Source organism: Rhineura floridana, chromosome 3 (genome assembly GCF_030035675.1).
Source record: "Rhineura floridana isolate rRhiFlo1 chromosome 3, rRhiFlo1.hap2, whole genome shotgun sequence".
NCBI classification, from domain to species: Eukaryota; Metazoa; Chordata; class Lepidosauria; order Squamata; family Rhineuridae; genus Rhineura; species Rhineura floridana.
The window spans coordinates 44,659,903-44,677,972 of NC_084482.1; the positions used below are offsets into that span (position 1 = coordinate 44,659,903).

The following is an 18,070-nucleotide window of genomic DNA, read 5'->3' on the forward strand; positions in this document are numbered from 1 at the left end:
CTGTACAGTATTAGGACATACATGGAGACCTTAATTACCAGAACCCAATCTAGCTGCTTTTTTTTAACCCTTTTCTCAACCCAGTCATGTTTCAAATGCTAAGAACATTCTGCCATGGTTTTTACCTCTAATTTCATACTCTCTGTTGTGTTTCCATGGGAGTAAAGCTCACAGACCAAGTATGCACAGTGTTTTAGGTTGCATTCCTATACAGTATCCACTATATACTTATTCCCAGGTAAGTGTGGTGTACTTCTGAGCAGACATGCGTAGGGTTGCACTGTTAATCTGCTAGCAAGGGTGCTTTCTTCATAACTGCTACCACCAGGGAATTATGGAATGCTGGATGTCCAAAACAAAGACATATTCTGGGGAAGAATCATTTTAAGATCAGCCTGTCTGCCCCAGCCAAGGTTTTGTGTTCCTCTTGCTAATCAGGGGAAGTATGCAGCCAGCAATCAAGGCGGGTTTTTAAAAACTTGGTATCCTTAGAAAGAACTCTTGTTAAGTATAGTTATTTATACAGATAAGGATCAATGTAAAAAATAGGAAAATATAGGATTATGTAGGTAGATGCCATTCTTTATTGTATGGGTGGGTTAAAAGTACAAAGAAAGGTTCAAGACGTGCATACATGTTTGAATTAGGCCATTTCAAAAATACCCAAGCTAGCACTAGTTAACGCTGTCCTGACTTAGAGACACACCAGCCAAGCGACGTGTCCTGAGCCTTAGACAGACCTGAAACAGAGTGAACACAAACAGAGGAGGCTACAAGGAGGGAGGGGCCTATATGTCAATATTGGGTTCTCTCAGTGTCTCATTTTTCCAATCGTGAATTATTCTCCATATTTCCACAGAAATTTGTGACTTTAAAATAAATCATGAAAAATTATCAGTATTTTAACACAAGTTTTTCCTAATACATTTTGTATGTAGTATTGACATACACATTTTTGTATGCTATTTTCATTAATATGTGAGTTTTAAGGCATACTTTCCCCGAGGATACAGATTTTTGTACACATCACTCAGCTGGAGAACTGCAAAATTTGGAGAAGTATGAATTTCAAAGGATGGCTATATTTTGGTTAGCATATGGTTTTGGAAAGTGTGAATTAGGTAGGTTTGGGCTTAAATGCAAACCATACCAAATTTCCCTAGCTACAAGTCCCACCTTGCACTGAATCACCAGTAAGAAAGGGGACTGCCTCTTTCTCCCCTCCCCTCATTCCTCCCGAGTTGGCATGATATTGCCAAGCTTTTTATTTTACTCATCACTGGGTTTATTTGTTTCATTTCTTTCCCTCCCTTCCACCCAAAGAAGCCCAGGACAGCAAATAGCAAAATTTTAAACCACTACAATTTAAAATAACGTATTAAGAAAACAATTAAAAAACATTAAAAAAAACATGTAGAACATCTAAAGACATTTAAAAGCAATAACATACTCTCTCAGTTATTAATTTCATGGGTGTCATGGCCAGTATCTCTCAGCCATCAAATGTATAAATCATCTTCATGAAAAACTGGAGGATCGTTAGTAGAAAATACACAGGGGGACAGCTCTTTAAATATTCACTAATAGGCAAAAAACCTTGTGGTTTAAGAACGTACCTACAGCCAACAGATATTTCTATCAAACTTTAACAAGGAGGGAAATTGGGCAGTGAATGCACCAGGGAGCAGGAGACCTGACCCCCTCTGAAATATTGTACTGCCCTACACAGGAAGTGCATTGGACTGTGAAAGACCAACCCAAATTGTGTTTGCATTTGGACAAATTTGAACTTGGGACCTTCTGCATGCAAGGCAGATGCATTACCGCTGACCTACAGTCCTTCCTCCAGTTTATTGTCACATCAAATGGCCCCCTGAATGTATTGATTTTCCTTACAAAAGTCTTGTGGAGCACAGAAATGCCTGTTGTGGTCATTGTATATATGAGAAATTGAGACCTGGAGGGATTAAGCACTTAGGAGAGATCAAAAGAGACAACTGGGTGAAGAGAAACCTGAGTTAGGTGTAGTGATCAACCTGGTTTTGGCATGGAAGGAGAAATATATGAATGACCTGGATCATGCCTCTGTTAGAGAGCGCTCACTGAGAATCAAAACAGATTTATGGCTGTCCCAAGTTGGCCCAAGCATGTGAGTGTTAGGACGTTGTCATGCAAATAAGATAGAAGTTAAAGGTAGGATCCTGCATGGGTGGATTTCGGCAAGAGAAATCTGCACTTACGTGTGAGTTTCATTTCAGCAACCCAGAAAACAATGCTCAGAGCAACCCTGCGTGTTTTCCATCTGTGGCATTTCAAGGATTATACCACAGCCGGAATGGTGACACAATAGTGTTTAACAGTGCAATCCTAGACACACCTACCCAAAAGTAAGTTCTGTCAAGCACATTGAGTCTTTCTCTCTGATAAATGGGTATAGGGTAATAACCTAAGAGAACTGAAAGGATTTGACAGAGGCATTGTTTCCAATAATCCAACTACTGTCCTGGTCCAACAAGATTTTACAAGTTTTAAAAACAATGCACAAACCTACAAAACCTGTTTACCAGAGTACAGACTACAACCAACCATTCAGTTTTTGAAGCACTTTCATCACCCCACCTGCCCAGCAGATGCTGTTTGCATTTTTAAGCATACACACACACGTTAAATGCAAAGATGCATTTAAATGGCACATCTCATTTGGGTCCGAATATTATCAGGAGACGCGGAAGTGGGCAATATGTATGGCTGCTGTTTTTGACAGCAAATGTGCCTTTTGCATGTTGTGTAGCTTGAGTCTGTGTGTTTCCTGCTGAAGCTATACTGAGCAAAAGGGCTGATTTTCTAAACTCCTGGATTTTTCCCCCTGTAGACATTGTTCCATCCCAACAGTGGGGCAGCTGGAAAATACGGAGGGATAGAGGCTCTTCGTCTTGACCAGTACAAGGCGTTTTACCTCACAGGTATGTGCTTGCTTGGATTTGTTAGGCACTTTAAAAACATCTTGTGTAAAATACTTTCCCCTCCTCTAACATATACGTGACTAAAACCTGCCATCTCCCACCAGTACCAGAACTCAATCAAATCTTGACAATATTTGATCTTAGCTGTATCACTGAACAGCTATAATTCCTCTTCATCTCTCCAACCCCTGCCAAGCAAACTCACCTCCAAGCTGAATGGATGGGTTTTTTTAAAAACAGTGTCTGAATCTTTCTCTTTTGTAAGGTATGGGGAAAAGAGACGTCTTCACATAGAAGGAGAACTTAAGTCTGTAGGTGGAGATGGTCCTTTTAATATACCAAAGTGAAGCCTTGGCAGATGGGGATTTGGAGGTCTGCTATGCTATTGCATGACATCTGCTCATTTTATCCCCCAAAGTTAGGTACAGGAGTACCAGAAGATCTAAGCAGATTCTGAAGGGACATTGTTGAGAGCCGTGGTGGGCTGAGTCTCCAGACTCTCAGTAAACAAATGGAGGTTTATCACTGCAGGCTGGTGCTTCTCTGCATGAGTATCTGACTAGCAGAGCAAGGCTTTCTGGGCAGGGCGCAACTGAGAGTGCCTGCACTGCTGCAGCAACTAAAAAATGTTGCCTAAACTTGGGGAAATGGTTTTAAAGGAATTTATTTATTTTATTTATTTTTAAAACTTATATACCGCCCGACTAGCAATAGCTCTCTGGACGGTGAACATAGATACAATAAAATACAATATAATACAAAACATCAGTCGAAAATCAAATTTCACAGTCTAAAAACAGCAAAGGCTAAAATCAAATTACAAACATTACAATCATTAACAAAAAATTTAAATGCCTCGGAGTAGAGAAAGGTTTTAACCTGGCGCCGAAAGGATGATAGTGTCGGCGCCAGGCAAACCTCCTCGGGGAGACTATTCCATAGTTCGGGGGCCACCACTGAGAAGGCCCTTGATCTTGTCACTGCCCTCCGGGCCTCCCTATGAGTCGGGACCCGGAGGAGGGCCTTCGTAGCAGACCGTAGTGTACGAGCCGGTTCATAGCGGGAGAGGCGTTCCGACAGATATTGAGGTCCCGCGCCATATACGGCTTTATAGGTTAATACCAACACTTTGAATTTGGCCCGGAAGCGTATTGGAAGCCAGTGCAAGCGGGCCAAAACAAGTGTTATATGGTCAGACCGCTTCGTTCTTGTTAGCAGTCTGGCCACCGCATTTTGCACCAGCTGTAGCTTCCGAACCGTCTTCAGAGGTAGCCCTACGTAGAGCGCATTACAGTAATCCAAACGTGAGGTTACCAGAGCATGTACTACTGATGTAAGATCCTCCTTACTCAGGTAGGGACGTAGCTGGGCTACCAATCGAAGTTGGTAGAACGCATTCCATGCCACAGAGGCTACATGAGCCTCAAGTGACAGGGAAGAGTCTAGAACGACTCCCAGACTACGAACCTGTTCCTTTAGGGGGAGTGTAACCCCATCCAGGACAGGATATGTATCCACCATCTGATTGGAAAAACCATCCACCAACAGCATCTCAGTCTTATCAGGATTGAGTCTCAGTTTGTTAGTTCTCATCCAGTCCATTGTCGCGTCCAGGAAAACCTTCTGTTCTAAGTTTCTGCAACATTTTTAGCACTGCAGTGAGCAGCATTTGCTAGATAGTGCTGGAGGACATTCCTCAGTAGGGATGACTCCTCCTACTGGTCGTGACAGGCAGGGTCTCTAAGCTTCTTTGTAGCCTCTCCTGTGGGAGGAGTCGTCCCTCTCTCCAGACCGGCCCTGCCTGCGGTCAGTGAAGGTCTAGAGTTAATCTCTCCTCTCTATTAGAGCTTCTTTCTTTCGCTTTCTGATTCTTCCTCTTAGCGTTTTTTCTTATGCTAATTTTCTCCTCTCCTTACGTTGGTTTTATTCCTCCCTGCCTGTTTCATTCTCCTTCCCTACCGTCACTCCGTGGGGCTGGGGTTTGTGAGGCTAGGCTGAACCCGGCTGGGTTCACAGGCGTCGGAAAGGAGGCCGAAGAAGGGCGGAGCGCGGCTAGCTGCAGCATACCAGCAGAGCAGCAGCCGCCCAGACGGGAGTCTGTCACCTTGCTCCGCGGAGCCGCGTTTCTGCAACCCTCGCGGTCAGCGGGATCGCGGCTCCTGGCTCCCCCCCCACTTCATCAAAGGCTTGCCTCGTCGTGGGAGAACGTCTCAGCAGGGGGTTGAGCGGCGCCCGCTAACGCGGCTCGCCTGTAAAGTGATTCCCGCGCTTTTCCCTCAGCGTCAGGGAGTCAAGGCCGCCATATTATGGCCTCACCCGCTTCCTCTCCGCCTTCCCGCCAAGAGCCCTGCCACGTGGGGGAGGCAAGGGACCTAGAGGACTCACAACAATCAGTCTTCTCTCCGTCCCAGAGCGTAGACAGCGGGGGGATGAATCTCCTAGATGAAGGTATGGATGTTTTTCCCCCCCACTCTGTTTCCCAAATTTATGACCTGGGTTAAAGAGCTCATTGCTTCTGAAGTCAGTGGCTCTCTCTCTCACACGCACGTAAAAGTAAGAAGCGCAAACATTTGAGGAAGCGTCCCCACAGGGGAAAGCGGAGGCACTTATCCTCCTCCACAGGCTCCAGCAGGGAGGACAGGCATGGCAGCTCATCTTTAAGAGACAGCCACTCCAGGTCCTCTTCCGTTTCCAATCAAGACATGAGGCGAGGGGGCTCGCCCCCACCCTCCTACATTTTACAGTGAGCCAGCTAAGGATGCACCCAGGGGTGACAAGGAGCACCTGGGTCATAGCGCGTTGGGGGGGGATAGCAAGGCGTTCCTCCCCACAGACTCATGCAGGTCCCTCATCCTCAATGGTTCGGGATCGGCAGGCACAGGCACAGTCGCCCAGGCAGGCTCCTGTGCCACAGGTGGTACTATCAGATTCTGAAGAACTACTTGAGCAGGACAGGGAAGAGGGGGAGCTTTCGGGTGAGGAAATAGAGGTCACCCAGATGCAACCCAGACTCTTTGCTCCAGAGGTTTTTCAGCCGCTCCTTTCCAAGGCCTGCAGAGTGCTACAACTGCCAGAGGCTGAGGCGGGAGGCGATGCACCCACTCAGTCAGCCTCGGCAGGTGCAAAAAAGGCCTTCCCCTCCATGGACACTAAGCAGGTTTCAGTTCCCTTTCCCCAGGCGTTTGATGACGTGTGGGATGCTGAATGGTCATCACCATGCAAACCAAAGCCACCTGCCAAGTGGGCAAAGAAACATTACGTTTTTGCCGACAGGATCATGGCAAGACTGCGTTTTCCCACAGTGGACCCGCCTATTGCTGCTCTTGCTAGCTCTGCAGTGATCCCAACAGAAGGGGAGGGGGGGCCTAAGGACCAGTGCGACAAGCGAGTCGAAGGGGCTCTTTGCAGGAGCTTTGAGGCAGATGCAGTAGGCTTCAGAGCCGCAGCCACTTCCTCAGTTTTCTCCAGAGCGGTTTTTATGTGGGCTGAAGAGTTTGGGGCATGGGACGATGTCCCCAAATTTGTAAAGGATGGGTTAAACAAAATGGCGTACGTCTCGGCCCTGTCAGCCGACGCATCCATGGATGCCCTACAGTTTGCAGCGCGCTCTATGGCTGCCTCCACTGTGGCACGGCGTAACATTTGGCTCAGGCAGTGGCCTGTGGACTCAGGGTCACAGACCCGCCTCACTGCCCTACCTTTTTCAGGTTCTAAGCTGTTTGGGGAGCCTCTAGAGGCCCACCTGGTGGAAACTAGGGACAAGAAGAAAGCACTCCCTATGGCCAGAAGAGAGGAACGGAAGGGCAGGCAGAACCAGTTTTTTTGTTCCTCAAAACAGCTCTCTAGATTTCGCAGTCAGCATTCCAACAGGCTTCGCTGGGGCAGACAAGACAAAGGGGGTGGACACACTTCCTCCTCTAAACCGGGAGGCACCCCATTCTCCTCAGGAAGGAACCAGAAGGGAGTCCAAAAGGGCTCCTCCTCCTGACTGGCGGTTGCCAGAGGCCTCTCGCGGAGTGCGAGCAAGGCTTCTAGAGTTTGCCCCCCGCTGGAGAGGCATCACCTCAGACAAATGGGTGCTGGACACAGTGTCCATGGGATATGCCATAGAGTTTCTTCGCATTCCACACAACCGGTTTCGACCCACCCCAAGGTCTCGAAGGCCGGAGAAGCACCTGCGCTACCTGGAAGCTATCCAGCACCTGCTGAACATCCGGGCAATAGAGCCAGTAGTTCCCTCAGAGAGGAAATCAGGGGTATATTCAATTTTTTTTTCTTAGTCGACCAAAGGAATGGCTGACCTCTGTGGACCTCTCCGAGGCATATCTACACATTCCAATCTGCAGACAACAACAGACACTTCCAGTACAGGGCCTTGCCGTTCGGCCTTTCCTCAGCACCAAGGGTTTTCACCAAGGTACTGGGGGTTCTGGTGGCACATCTCAGAACAATGGGGATATGCGTGCATCCCTATCTGGATGACATCTTGGTGAGAGCACCATCCTGGGACCAGTCACACACAGGTACCCATCTCACTGTATCATGGCTCCAAGGGCTGGGCTTCATAGTGAACTTGGAGCAGAGCATGCTGACCCCATCCCAAACTATTCCGCTCTTGGGGGTGATCCTGGACATGCAACTTTTCCGCATGAGGCCACCGAAGATAGGGCTTTGAGACTTCAGCTGTTGCTTCAGGAAGCAGTTGCTGCACCAGCATTGGACCTGATGAGGCTAGCTCAGCTTTTGGGGTCCATGGTGTCGGCATACGACCTATTTCAGTGGGCCCAGTTTCACTCAAGAGCTCTACAACAGATCCTTCTGCCCTACCAGGAGGCAATTCTCCTACGACACAGACGCTTGGTCTCCGTGCCTCCAACAGTACGGACAGAGCTCCGGTGGTGGCTGGAACCTCAGAGGTTGGCCCACGGAGTCAGCCTGGAAGATCCTCTACGCATAATCATGAGCTCAGATGCGAGCTTGTACGGATGGGGGGCTCACCTGGACCACAATGTAGCCCTGGGGACATGGTCTGCAATGGAGGCGGAGCTCAATATAAATATACTGGAGTTACAGGCCATCAGACTGGGGCTACAGGTCTTCGCCCCAGAGATCAAGGGGAAGCATCTCCTCATACGCACCGACAACTCATCGGTGAAATCTTATGTCCACAGACAAGGGGGCACGAGATTGAAGGGCCTAATGCTCGAGGCGGAGCGCCTGTTCAAATGGACGTAGAGGCATCTTGCCTCTCTGAAGGCCGAACACCTGGCAGGCACAAACAACTTTGTAGCCGACTGGCTCAGCAGGACAGCCATCAAGGAGGCAGAATGGCAACTGAACCCAGAAGTTTTCCAACAGGTGGTGCGCAGGTGGGGAGAACCGGTAGTGGATCTCTTTGCCACACCCGCAAACACACAGCTAGACAGGTTCTTCACAAGAAATCCGTGTCACCAGGCTCAGGGCACAAACGCACTAGTCACACCGTGGCCACAAGGCCTCCTGTACGCCTTTCCTCCGTTTGGGCTGATACAACGCACGATCCAGCGGGTTTGGACCTTGACGGCGGAATTTATTATAGTGACACCCCATTGGCCTCGACGTCCCTGGTTTCCGGACCTACTGAACATGTCAGTCAAGACACCCTGGCAGGTACCCTCTCGAACGGATCTTCTGATTCAGGGACCAGTCTGCCATCCTCGACCAGAGCTGTTCCGGCTAACAGCTTGGAGACTGAGCGGTTGTGGTTGAGCGGTAAGGGCTTTAAGGGGAAAGTGCTCGACACGCTACTGGCCTCGCGTAGACAGTCCACGAACCGGGTTTACTCGTCCACGTGGAAGGTTTTCTTGTCCTGGTGCTCTGCAAATACAGTGGAACCTTGGTCTCGAGACATCAGGGGTCCCCTAGGGTTCCTCCAGTCGGGCCTAGATAAGGGTCTGAGCGCGGCCACAATCAAGAGACAAGCTGCAGCTCTTAGTAGCATTTTGTTATGCCTGGGGGGGGCCGTTTTCCTCCAACCCATTCCTTAAATGTTTTTTTAAGAGGGGTGATGCTGGTTTCCCCATCAATGATTCACAGGTTTCCAAACTGGAACCTTACCTGGGTGCTGACGGCGTTGACAGGACCGCCATTTGAACCGATGGCTACCCGCTCTCTGAACCTCTTGACATTCAAAACAGTTTTTCTGGTTTCCATTACATCGGCATGCAGAGTTTCCAAGTTGGGGGCATTATCTTTGGACCCTCAACTGTACATGTTCCACCAGGACAAGGTGGTCCTCCGACCAGACCCGGCATTCCTACCTAAAATCAATTCTGTTTTCCATAGGTCACAGGAAGTGGTTCTCCATTCTGCCCCGCTCCCTCCTGTGCCCAGGAACGTAGGTGGCACTCACTGGATGTGAGGAGGGCTCTTCGTTTCTACCTGGATCGTACCTTAGAGTTCAGGAGGTCTGAGGCCCTCTTTGTGGCCTTCTCTGGGAAATCAAAGGGGTGTAAGTTAACAACCTACTCTATCTCACGCTGGCTCAGAGCGGCTATAGCACATGCATATGAAGCTCTGGGTAGGGAACCTCCATTGGGTACCACAGCACACTCAATTAGGGGGGCAGCGGCTTCAGCAGCGTTTAGGGGGGGTTCCCCATAATGGATATCTGTAGGGCGGCTACATGGGCTTCTCCACACACTTTTATCAGGCACTATAAAATGGACTCATTCTCATCAGCCGATGCTGCATTTGGCAGGAAGGTGCTCCAGAAGGTGTTGCCTCCTAGCCAGAGGAATCCCACCCGGAGTCCTAGTACACTGCTCTGTCATATCCCTACTGAGGAATGTCCTCCAGCACTATCTAGCAAAAATGGAAATTTTACTCACCGTGAATTTCTATTTGTAGATAGTGCTGGAGGACATTCCACCCACCTCTCATTCCTCTGCTTCAACCTTCTGGAGCGGGAGGGGGAGTGGGGGAGTTGGGGCTTCTGCCAGCGCCTTACATTTGCACACGTTGTTTAGTATTGTGTGTTTCCCTTCATGTGTGACCTGTCTTCCAGCACGTTGGTTCCGTGTTGGTCTGTCGCTTTTCTTCAGCTTCTCCTGGTATAGGCTTCCACTCTAGGGACGTCTGGGAAGATGTGGATATGGGGCCTGAGGAGGGTTCCTGGCTCTGTCAGTTTGGTCTGGAGAGGCTACAAAGAAGCTTAGAGACCCTGCCTGTCACGACCAGTAGGAGTCATCCCTACTGAGGAATGTCCTCCAGCACTATCTACAAATAGAAATTCACGGTGAGTAAAATTTCCATTTTCTCACTGCCAAAATGCCTTCCTCTGAGGAAGGATTCCCTTGGCTCTTCCTAGAGTGAGACAGGGAAGGAGAGGGTGAAAAAAGAGGCAGAAAGCCTGGCTGAGCAGCAGCAAGACCAGCCAGTAGAGGCAAGTGGTGGGCTCAAGGGAGTCACCAATTTGCTTCCTTCTTGCACCCACCACCTCAGTTTAGCTAATGGAAGGGCTGTCCCTGCAACTACCTTTAATTTACTTTTGGGACATTCTTGGGCAAATGCACAACTTATTTTGGCAGAGAAAGCACATTAAAAAAATGAAGGAGGATGGGGCAAGCTGAACCTTAACCTTGGCCCACATGTATTCTACTGCATCAGGCCTTCATTATGCAGTGCTGATGAAGCCACAGAGCACTTTCTATGGGATACTCATTTCCCCCAGGACTAAAATCCTCAGTCATCATTTCTTGGAAGTTAGGACTGTGTTGGGGTGAAGTCCTTCATGTATGCCCACATTTCCACTTGTACAGACCCTACTCAAGTAGTTGGTTTCTGTCAATCACCACAAGTAAGTGAATATTCGCCAAGACTTAGACTCCAGTGCTATAGCAGGTGAACCAAGCGAGGTATCCAGAGCACAGCCGTGTCCTGATTTCTTGAATGAGTTTCAGTTGGTACAGCTTGAGGATGTTGACAAGGTGCTTGGAAAGGTTCATGCAACCACTTCTGTGCTGGATCCTTGCCCTTCTTGGTTAATAAAAGCTAGCAGGGATGGAACAGCCGGCTGGGGCAGAGAAGTGATTAATGCCTCTCTGCGAGAGAGGGTGGTCCCTGGCTGCCTGAAAGAGGCGGTAGTGAGACCACTCCTGAAGAGACCCTCCCTGGACCCAGAAAATCTTAATATCTATAGGCCAGTAGCAAATGTTCCATTCCTTTGCAAGGTCCTTGAACGAGCGGTGGCAGGCCAACTCCAGACACTCTTGGATGAGACTGATTATCTGGATCCATTTCAGTCGGGTTTCAGGCCTGGTTTTGGCATGGAAACAGCTTTGGTCGCCCTGTATTATGACCTCTGTTGGGAGAGAGACGGGGAGTGTGACTCTGTTGATTCTCCTTGATCTCTCAGCGGCTTTGGATACCATCAACCATGGTATCCTTCTGGGGAGACTGACTGAGTTGGGAGTGGGACGTACTGCATGGCGGTGGTTCTGCTCCTACTTGGTGGGTTGGCTCCAGAAGGTGGTGTTTGGGGAACACTGCTCAGCACCCTGGACTCTCCAGTATGGGGTTCTGCAGGGGTCAGTTCTGTCCCCCATGCTGCTCAACATCTACATGAAACCATTGGGTGTGGTCATCCGGAGCTTTGGAGTGCATTGCCATCAGTATGCTGATGACATGCAGCTCTATTTCTCCTTTTCATCTTCTTCAGGTGAGGCTGTCAATGTGCTGAACCGGTGCCTGGCTGCAACAATGGACTGTATGAGGGTAATAAACTGAGGCTCAATCCAGACAAGACTGAGATGCTGTTAGTGGGTGGTTCTTCAGACTGGACGGTGGACGTCCAACCTGTTCTGGATGGGGTTGCACTCCCCCTGAAGGAGCAGGTTCATAGCTTGCGGGTTCTCCTAGAACCATCTCTGTCACTTGAGGCTCAGGTAGCCTTGATGGCTCGGAGTGCCTTCTACCAACTTCAGTTGGTGGCCCAGCTACGACCCTATCTGGATAGGGATAACCTGGCTTCAGTTGTCCATGCTCTGGTAACCTCCAAGTTAGATTACTGCAATGCGCTCTACGTGGGGCTGCCTTTGAAGACTGGTCAGAAGCTGCAGCTTGTGCAAAATGCAGCAGCCAGATTGGTAACAGGGACCAGACGATTCAAGCATATAAAACTGAGTCTGGCCCGCTTGCATTGGCTGCCTGTATGTTTCTGAGCTTGATTCAAGGTGCTTGTTTTAACTTATAAAGCTTTACATGGCACAATACCTGGTGGAACGCCTCTCCCAACACGAACCCACCTGTACACTACGCTCCACATCAAAGGCCCTCCTCCAGGTGCCTACTCCAAGGGAAGCTGGGAGGATGGCAGCCAGGGAGAGGGCCTTCTCAGTGGTAGCCCCCAAATTATGGAAAGATCTGTTTGACAAGGTGTGCCTGGCGCCAACACTTATCTTTTCGGCGCACGTCAAGACTTTTCTCCCAGGCATTCTAGTATGTGTTTTTAAATTGCTTTTTAAAAATTTGTTTTTTAAATTTGTGTATTTGTTTTTAATGCTTTTAATTGTTGTAAACCGCCCAGCGAGTTTCAGCTATGGGGCAGTATATAAATGCAATAAGTAATAAAAAATAATAATATTCCAGGTCGCTCCTTCTCTCTGTTTCCCCACCATCCCTCCTCTCACCAGACTTGCCTTCAGTAGCCATAGGCCAGTGTTGCTGCTGTTAAAAGCCCCCTTGCTGGTGTTTCTCCCCAGCATTTCTGCTGGAAAGATGGACCCAACCATAAGGTACTTCTTTCCGCCTTTTCTAATGAGGAAAAAGTGTGCCTGTCACTACCGGGAGAGTAGCAGTCCTCTCAAGATGCTGGTGCCCATTTGGATTGTGCTTCAGGATTTTATCTTTTCAGCTTTCGCATCCTATTGTGTCCTTGTGGTTATTTTTGTGTCAGAGTGCTTTCCTTGGAATCCCCTCTGCCTTTTCCTAGCAAAATGAAAAACAAGCATGACGCCTTGCCAACCTTACCAGGCCTTTGGTGGGTTTTTGCAAGCTGTCATTCTGGAATGGGGTCAAGTGTACAGTGTACATACAGCTTGGGACCAGGATACCTGAAAGACCGTCTAACCCCTTATATACCCAGCTGTTCACTGCGCTCTGCAGGTGAGGGCCTCCTGCAGATACCATCTTATCAGGAGGTCTGTTCTGCACAACATAGGAAACGGACCTTTAGTGTGGTGGCACCTACCCTGTGGAATTCCCTCCCCTTAAATATTAGACAGGCTCCATCTCTGTTACCTTTTCGGCGCCTATTGAAGACTTTACTCTTTCAACAAGCCTTTTAAGTTGAGACCTATCCCAGTCTGCGTCTGTGTTGGAATTGCTTTTAATATGTTTTTTTTTAAATCTTTTTTTCCTTAAAAAATATTTTTAACCCTTTTTATTTAAGATGTTTTTAAAGCTTTTTTAAAGAATGTTTTTAAATTTGTTTTGTTTTAATGTATTTTAAAGTCTGTTTTTATGATGTTTTAAAGTGTTTTTACTGCTTTTGTTTGCCACCCTGGGCTCCTGCTGGGAGGAAGGGCAGGATATAAATTACATAAATAAATAAAATAAGTAAGTGTGAGTCAGTGCTATGGAAACCTATAGAGGTAGATGTAGCCTCAGGCTTTTTGAGCTATAAATTACCAAGGGCCTGCTTTCTGCCAGACAGTATGGGCTGGGCTGACATTGCACCTAATTGATGTTCCTACCCTTCCGCCCGTGTGGTTTCCCAAGAGACCCCCACAGGCTTGCCTGATTTAGACCTGCTGTAGGTTTCTAAGCTTAGCTTCCTTCCAGTTGTGATGGGAAGGGTTTCTTTTTATCAGTTCAGTAGTTATTTGATCCAGTCTTTCTCTACCCTGCCCTCCAGTTAAAATCTGGTCGCGTTTACACTGTCCCACCTGGCAATAAAACAACTTAAAGTAAAGCAGATAAAGAGTGGTGAGCATCCAATTCGATGTGTAGAAAAAGGGGGTCAAAGACCAGAATGCTGAAGTATTTTATAAAAAACTGGTTTTATTGTGAGATTTTTTTCAAAGAAGCCCAAACTGGGTTTATTGCAGAATATTTTTCAAAGAAGCCCAACACGTTTCAGCCTGTAATCACAGGCCTTCATCAGGGGATAATGAACTTTTACAATGCTTAACCGAACAATTTTGGTCCTGTATTGCACTGATATAAGAGGAATGTTATCAGTGCAATACAGGACCAAAATTGTTCGGTTAAGCATTGTAAAAGTTCATTATCCCCTGATGAAGGCCTGTGATTACAGGCTGAAACGTGCTGGGCTTCTTTGAAAAATATTCTGCAATAAAACCAGTTTGGGCTTCTTTGAAAAAAATCTCGCAATAAAACCAGTTTTTTATAAAATACTTCAGCATTCTGGTCTTTGACCCCCTTTTTCTACACAATAAAACAAATTAATCAGCTCTATAATGTAGGGTTTGAATCATTTAGGAACACAGGGAGCTGTCTTATATTGGGTCAGACTACTTGTCCACCTAAGCTTGCTACTGTCTACAATGACTCGCAGAAGCTCAAGATTTTAGACAGGGATCTATCCCAGCCCTACCTCAAGACACCGGGGAGCTTTTGAACACAACATACATGCTCTTCCACTAAGCATGCACTGTATTACTAAGCTACTTACTACTGGTTGTACCATTTCTCTCAGTAGAACTATCTCCAGGTAACAGGTCTTGAGCACTGAAAGACTTGGCTTCCCGAGGAAAGAGATTACCTCAGGAAAAAAAGATAAGGGCGCTTGAGACTGAAGCTAGAGGAGGAAGGGGTTGTAAAAACAGTAAGTGGGTATGGTAAATAATCAGAGGTACAATGGCACAATCTTCCTGCCACAATATGGACAGGGAGGTCTTAGGGAGCAAATGAAAGAGTTGTGAGCCAATCAGAACAGGCATCCAAAGTCCAGGCTATACTTGGCCTTGAGTGCTGAGTGCCAAACAAACAACGGGGTGCCAAAGGCATTCCACGTGCAAAACAGAGGCAAAGGTGAACCTGTCCTTAAGGGATGCAAACAACTGTTAATTAGTTTACCAGCAGTCAAAGTGCTCTTTGAGAATATGCTTTTGTTCTCATCAAGGCTAATTATTACCAGGCAAATAGAGGCACATGTTTGTGTTGGCAGTACATTTGGAGTTCTTGCTCCTCCCAGAAACGGAGGACATGTTTGTCTCCTATTAAGAAGGATAGCCAGTGTACACCAAGGTTTGCTTCCTCTGTTACGCACGCAAGAACCCACACCTTTCACGGGCACCTATAGAGCAAAGCCAAGGAGTTAAAAGTAGCACCATTTTTAGAGTTGGAACTAGTATATCCTTCCATTTGATAGTTTTAATGTGATTTTTTGGGGCTGCTACCTTTGTTTTAATATGGGGAAGTTTTTGTCTATATATACTTTTGCATAAAAGAGAGATGTATTAGATGCGTTGTCCTGTATTTAGTATTTTAAATTTTATTTTTATTTTGAAGGCTGTAAGTTACCTAAAGGCTCTGGCCTACATAGGCGACAGTCAAATATTTTATTAATCATGATAGGCATGTTCCAGGTGCCAGCCAGAACAGGCACTTGGATAACACATGGTACATGCCAGGTTCTACCTCCACTGTCAGAGGCAATATGCAGTATGCCTCTGAATACCAGCTGCTGAGAACTGCAGGTGCGGAGAGTGCTATTGCACTCAGGCTCTGTTTGCAGGCTTCCCATAGGCATCTGGCTGGCCTCTGTGGGAACACAGCACTGGATTAGTGATCCAGCAAGGCTCCTTTTATGTTCTTATGTGCTGATTGAGAGGTGACCAATGAAGTAAAACACTCCTTCTCAGTCATTGAGAGATTCCAGCAGACAAGAGTTAAACAGAAAAATTACTAGTGAGCAACTAAACAAACTGCCTTGTCCACTTTCCATTGCCCAAAGAATATTTCATTCTGCAGCTATTTGTCTGATAATTAATCTGGTATAATCTACATCAGGTGTGGGGAACCTTTGGGCCTCCAGAAGTTGCTGAACTACAACTCCCATCAGCCCCAGCAATAATGGCCAATAATTAGGCATGATGGGAGTTTTAGGTCAGCAACATCTGGAGGGCCAAGGTTTTCCACACCTGATCTACATATTACTCCCAAAAGATTGTTTGCTCATGAGAAAGATGCTTGTAATAACCTTTCATCAAGATGCACTAGCACTCATTCCATGCATCAGATCCCCATAAGCTACACGTGCCCTGAGCTGGACCTATACGGGTCCCTCCAGTGGACTTCATAATGGAGAGTAGGTGTGGTACCTAGTCTGCAGGATCATTTATGTGATGCTGGTGCCAGGTTCTCATGAACCTATCTTGCTTTCTTTCTTAGGAACTTCTCCCATACTTCCAAGTTTTGCATTTAAACAATAAACAGGGAAGCACCCAACATTATGAGCCCTTAACTGATGACCACATGCACCTGTTGGGAGTTTATCTGCAAATGTTTAATTGATCTATTTTCAAGTTGTTGGACCTTCTATTACTGCTGCAACTGGTCCAGCTCCATCACATGAAATCAATTGGTAAAGGTCTTACCTGTGGCTGGGTTGTAACCATGCGTAACCTATACTAATGTGCTCAGGATGTTCCTCCTTTTATGGATGCTGGAGAAGGGTAGGTGTTAAACGACAGCAGTCTATCATCTCATGTGCCTCCTCTGCTTCCAGGTGGTGCCAAGGCCTGTGATGGGAGCATTGGAAAGGAACAACGCCACCAGCCACCTCTCATTTTTAACTTACAGCATGATATTCAGGAGCAAGAACCCCTAGACATCAAGACAGCTGAGTACCGTACTGTCCTGCCAGCAGTAAACCAGGCACTTCTGGGTTTTCTTCAGGATATTGCAACAGACAATGTGTCTATAGCAGATTACTCTCATGACCCAGATGTGAAACCCTGCTGCAACCCACAGCACGTGGTGTGCCGATGCCAATTGATTTATTCCAACTCATCATTGGGAAAAAGTAGGAAGATGAACTGAAACACAAAGGTTTATGAGCTAGAATCCATTCATACCACCTTCCCCATGAGGCCTGCAAGGCTCAAGGAAGGTGCAGATTAAACTGTAGAGAAATTTTCAAACCAAGACGTTTTATTATGTGATAAACCATCCTTCGGAATTTTTTGTGGAAAGATGGTAGATGAATATCCTGAATAAATACTGGCATTGGCATCGGTTCCACCTGTTGCTTTTTTGTAATCAGACTAGATTTCTAAAATGCATCCAAGTCTTCATCCACACAAGACACTATCCATAATTTTAGATCTTCTTTTTAGAACTTTTGCACTGCTGCTACACCCTTGTCGTTGGTTTTACTTTTGTTTTATTCTGCTTTATGTTTTTTACTTTTCCTGTAAACTGCCCAGACAACTTGTTCTTTTGGGGCAGTATATAAATATTGTAAGCAAACAAGTAAGTAAATAACATGTGTTTAATCAGAGCAATCCTACTTGAAAGGGGGCCCCTCTGTGGTAGAGCTACCTCCACTTCCTATGCCCTGCCAACTTGATGCGGGGGGGGGGGGCTTTCCTACCCCCTATGACCAGTTGTGGGGAGTTACTTTTCCTTCTCATTGACAATAATTGCGGGGGGGGATTTAACTATGCCAGCTTGAGGACTATAGTTCTTGGCACTTTGGGGGAAACAAAACAGCCTTTGGGGCCTGTGGTTTCAAGGCCACTGTAACATGCCCTTTGTGCAGGTGTACCGAGACCTCTCTGGGGGTTATAATTACTGTCTCACTGGCAGGGCAGCACACACGCACATTCTAAAGGACCTTCCCCACTACAAGATTGCAGCCTTTTTTTGGCTCTTGTAAATGTGGCCATTTCATTTCAGGTTCTGTCAATGGAGAGGCATGATCCAATTTAACTCTTTAAGCAATTACTGTCCTCTGCAGAAATTGCCTTAATCCAGCCTTTCCCAACCAGTGTGCCTCCAGATGCTGTTGGACCGCAACTCCCATCAGCCTCAGCCATTGGCAATGCTGGCTGAGGCTGATGGGAGTTGTGGTCCAACAACATCTGGAGGCACACTGGTTG

At 47.0% G+C, this 18,070-nt stretch overlaps 2 protein-coding genes across 9 annotated transcripts in view; both read left to right on the forward strand.

Annotated features, from left to right (window-relative positions):
* ARSG (arylsulfatase G) overlaps positions 1-17,201 on the forward strand; it is a 154,361-nt gene extending 137,160 nt beyond the window's left edge. For 7 of the 8 annotated variants that reach the window (XM_061615609.1, XM_061615604.1, XM_061615603.1 and 4 more), the window contains 2 exons: positions 2,873-2,963; positions 16,696-17,201. In XM_061615609.1, the coding sequence (XP_061471593.1) occupies positions 2,873-2,963; positions 16,696-17,009 (405 nt within the window). In that variant the 3' untranslated portion in view covers positions 17,010-17,201. Of the gene's footprint in view, positions 1-2,872; positions 2,964-16,695 lie in introns of those variants that run through there. The other variant, XM_061615611.1, reaches the window with a different exon arrangement.
* On the forward strand, positions 5,424-6,963 carry LOC133379752 (uncharacterized). The gene has a single exon (XM_061615613.1). It carries the CDS (start codon positions 5,722-5,724, stop codon positions 6,949-6,951), a length of 1,230 nt encoding a protein of 409 aa, XP_061471597.1. The 5' UTR covers positions 5,424-5,721; the 3' UTR covers positions 6,952-6,963.
* Positions 17,202-18,070: the final 869 nt, after the last annotated feature.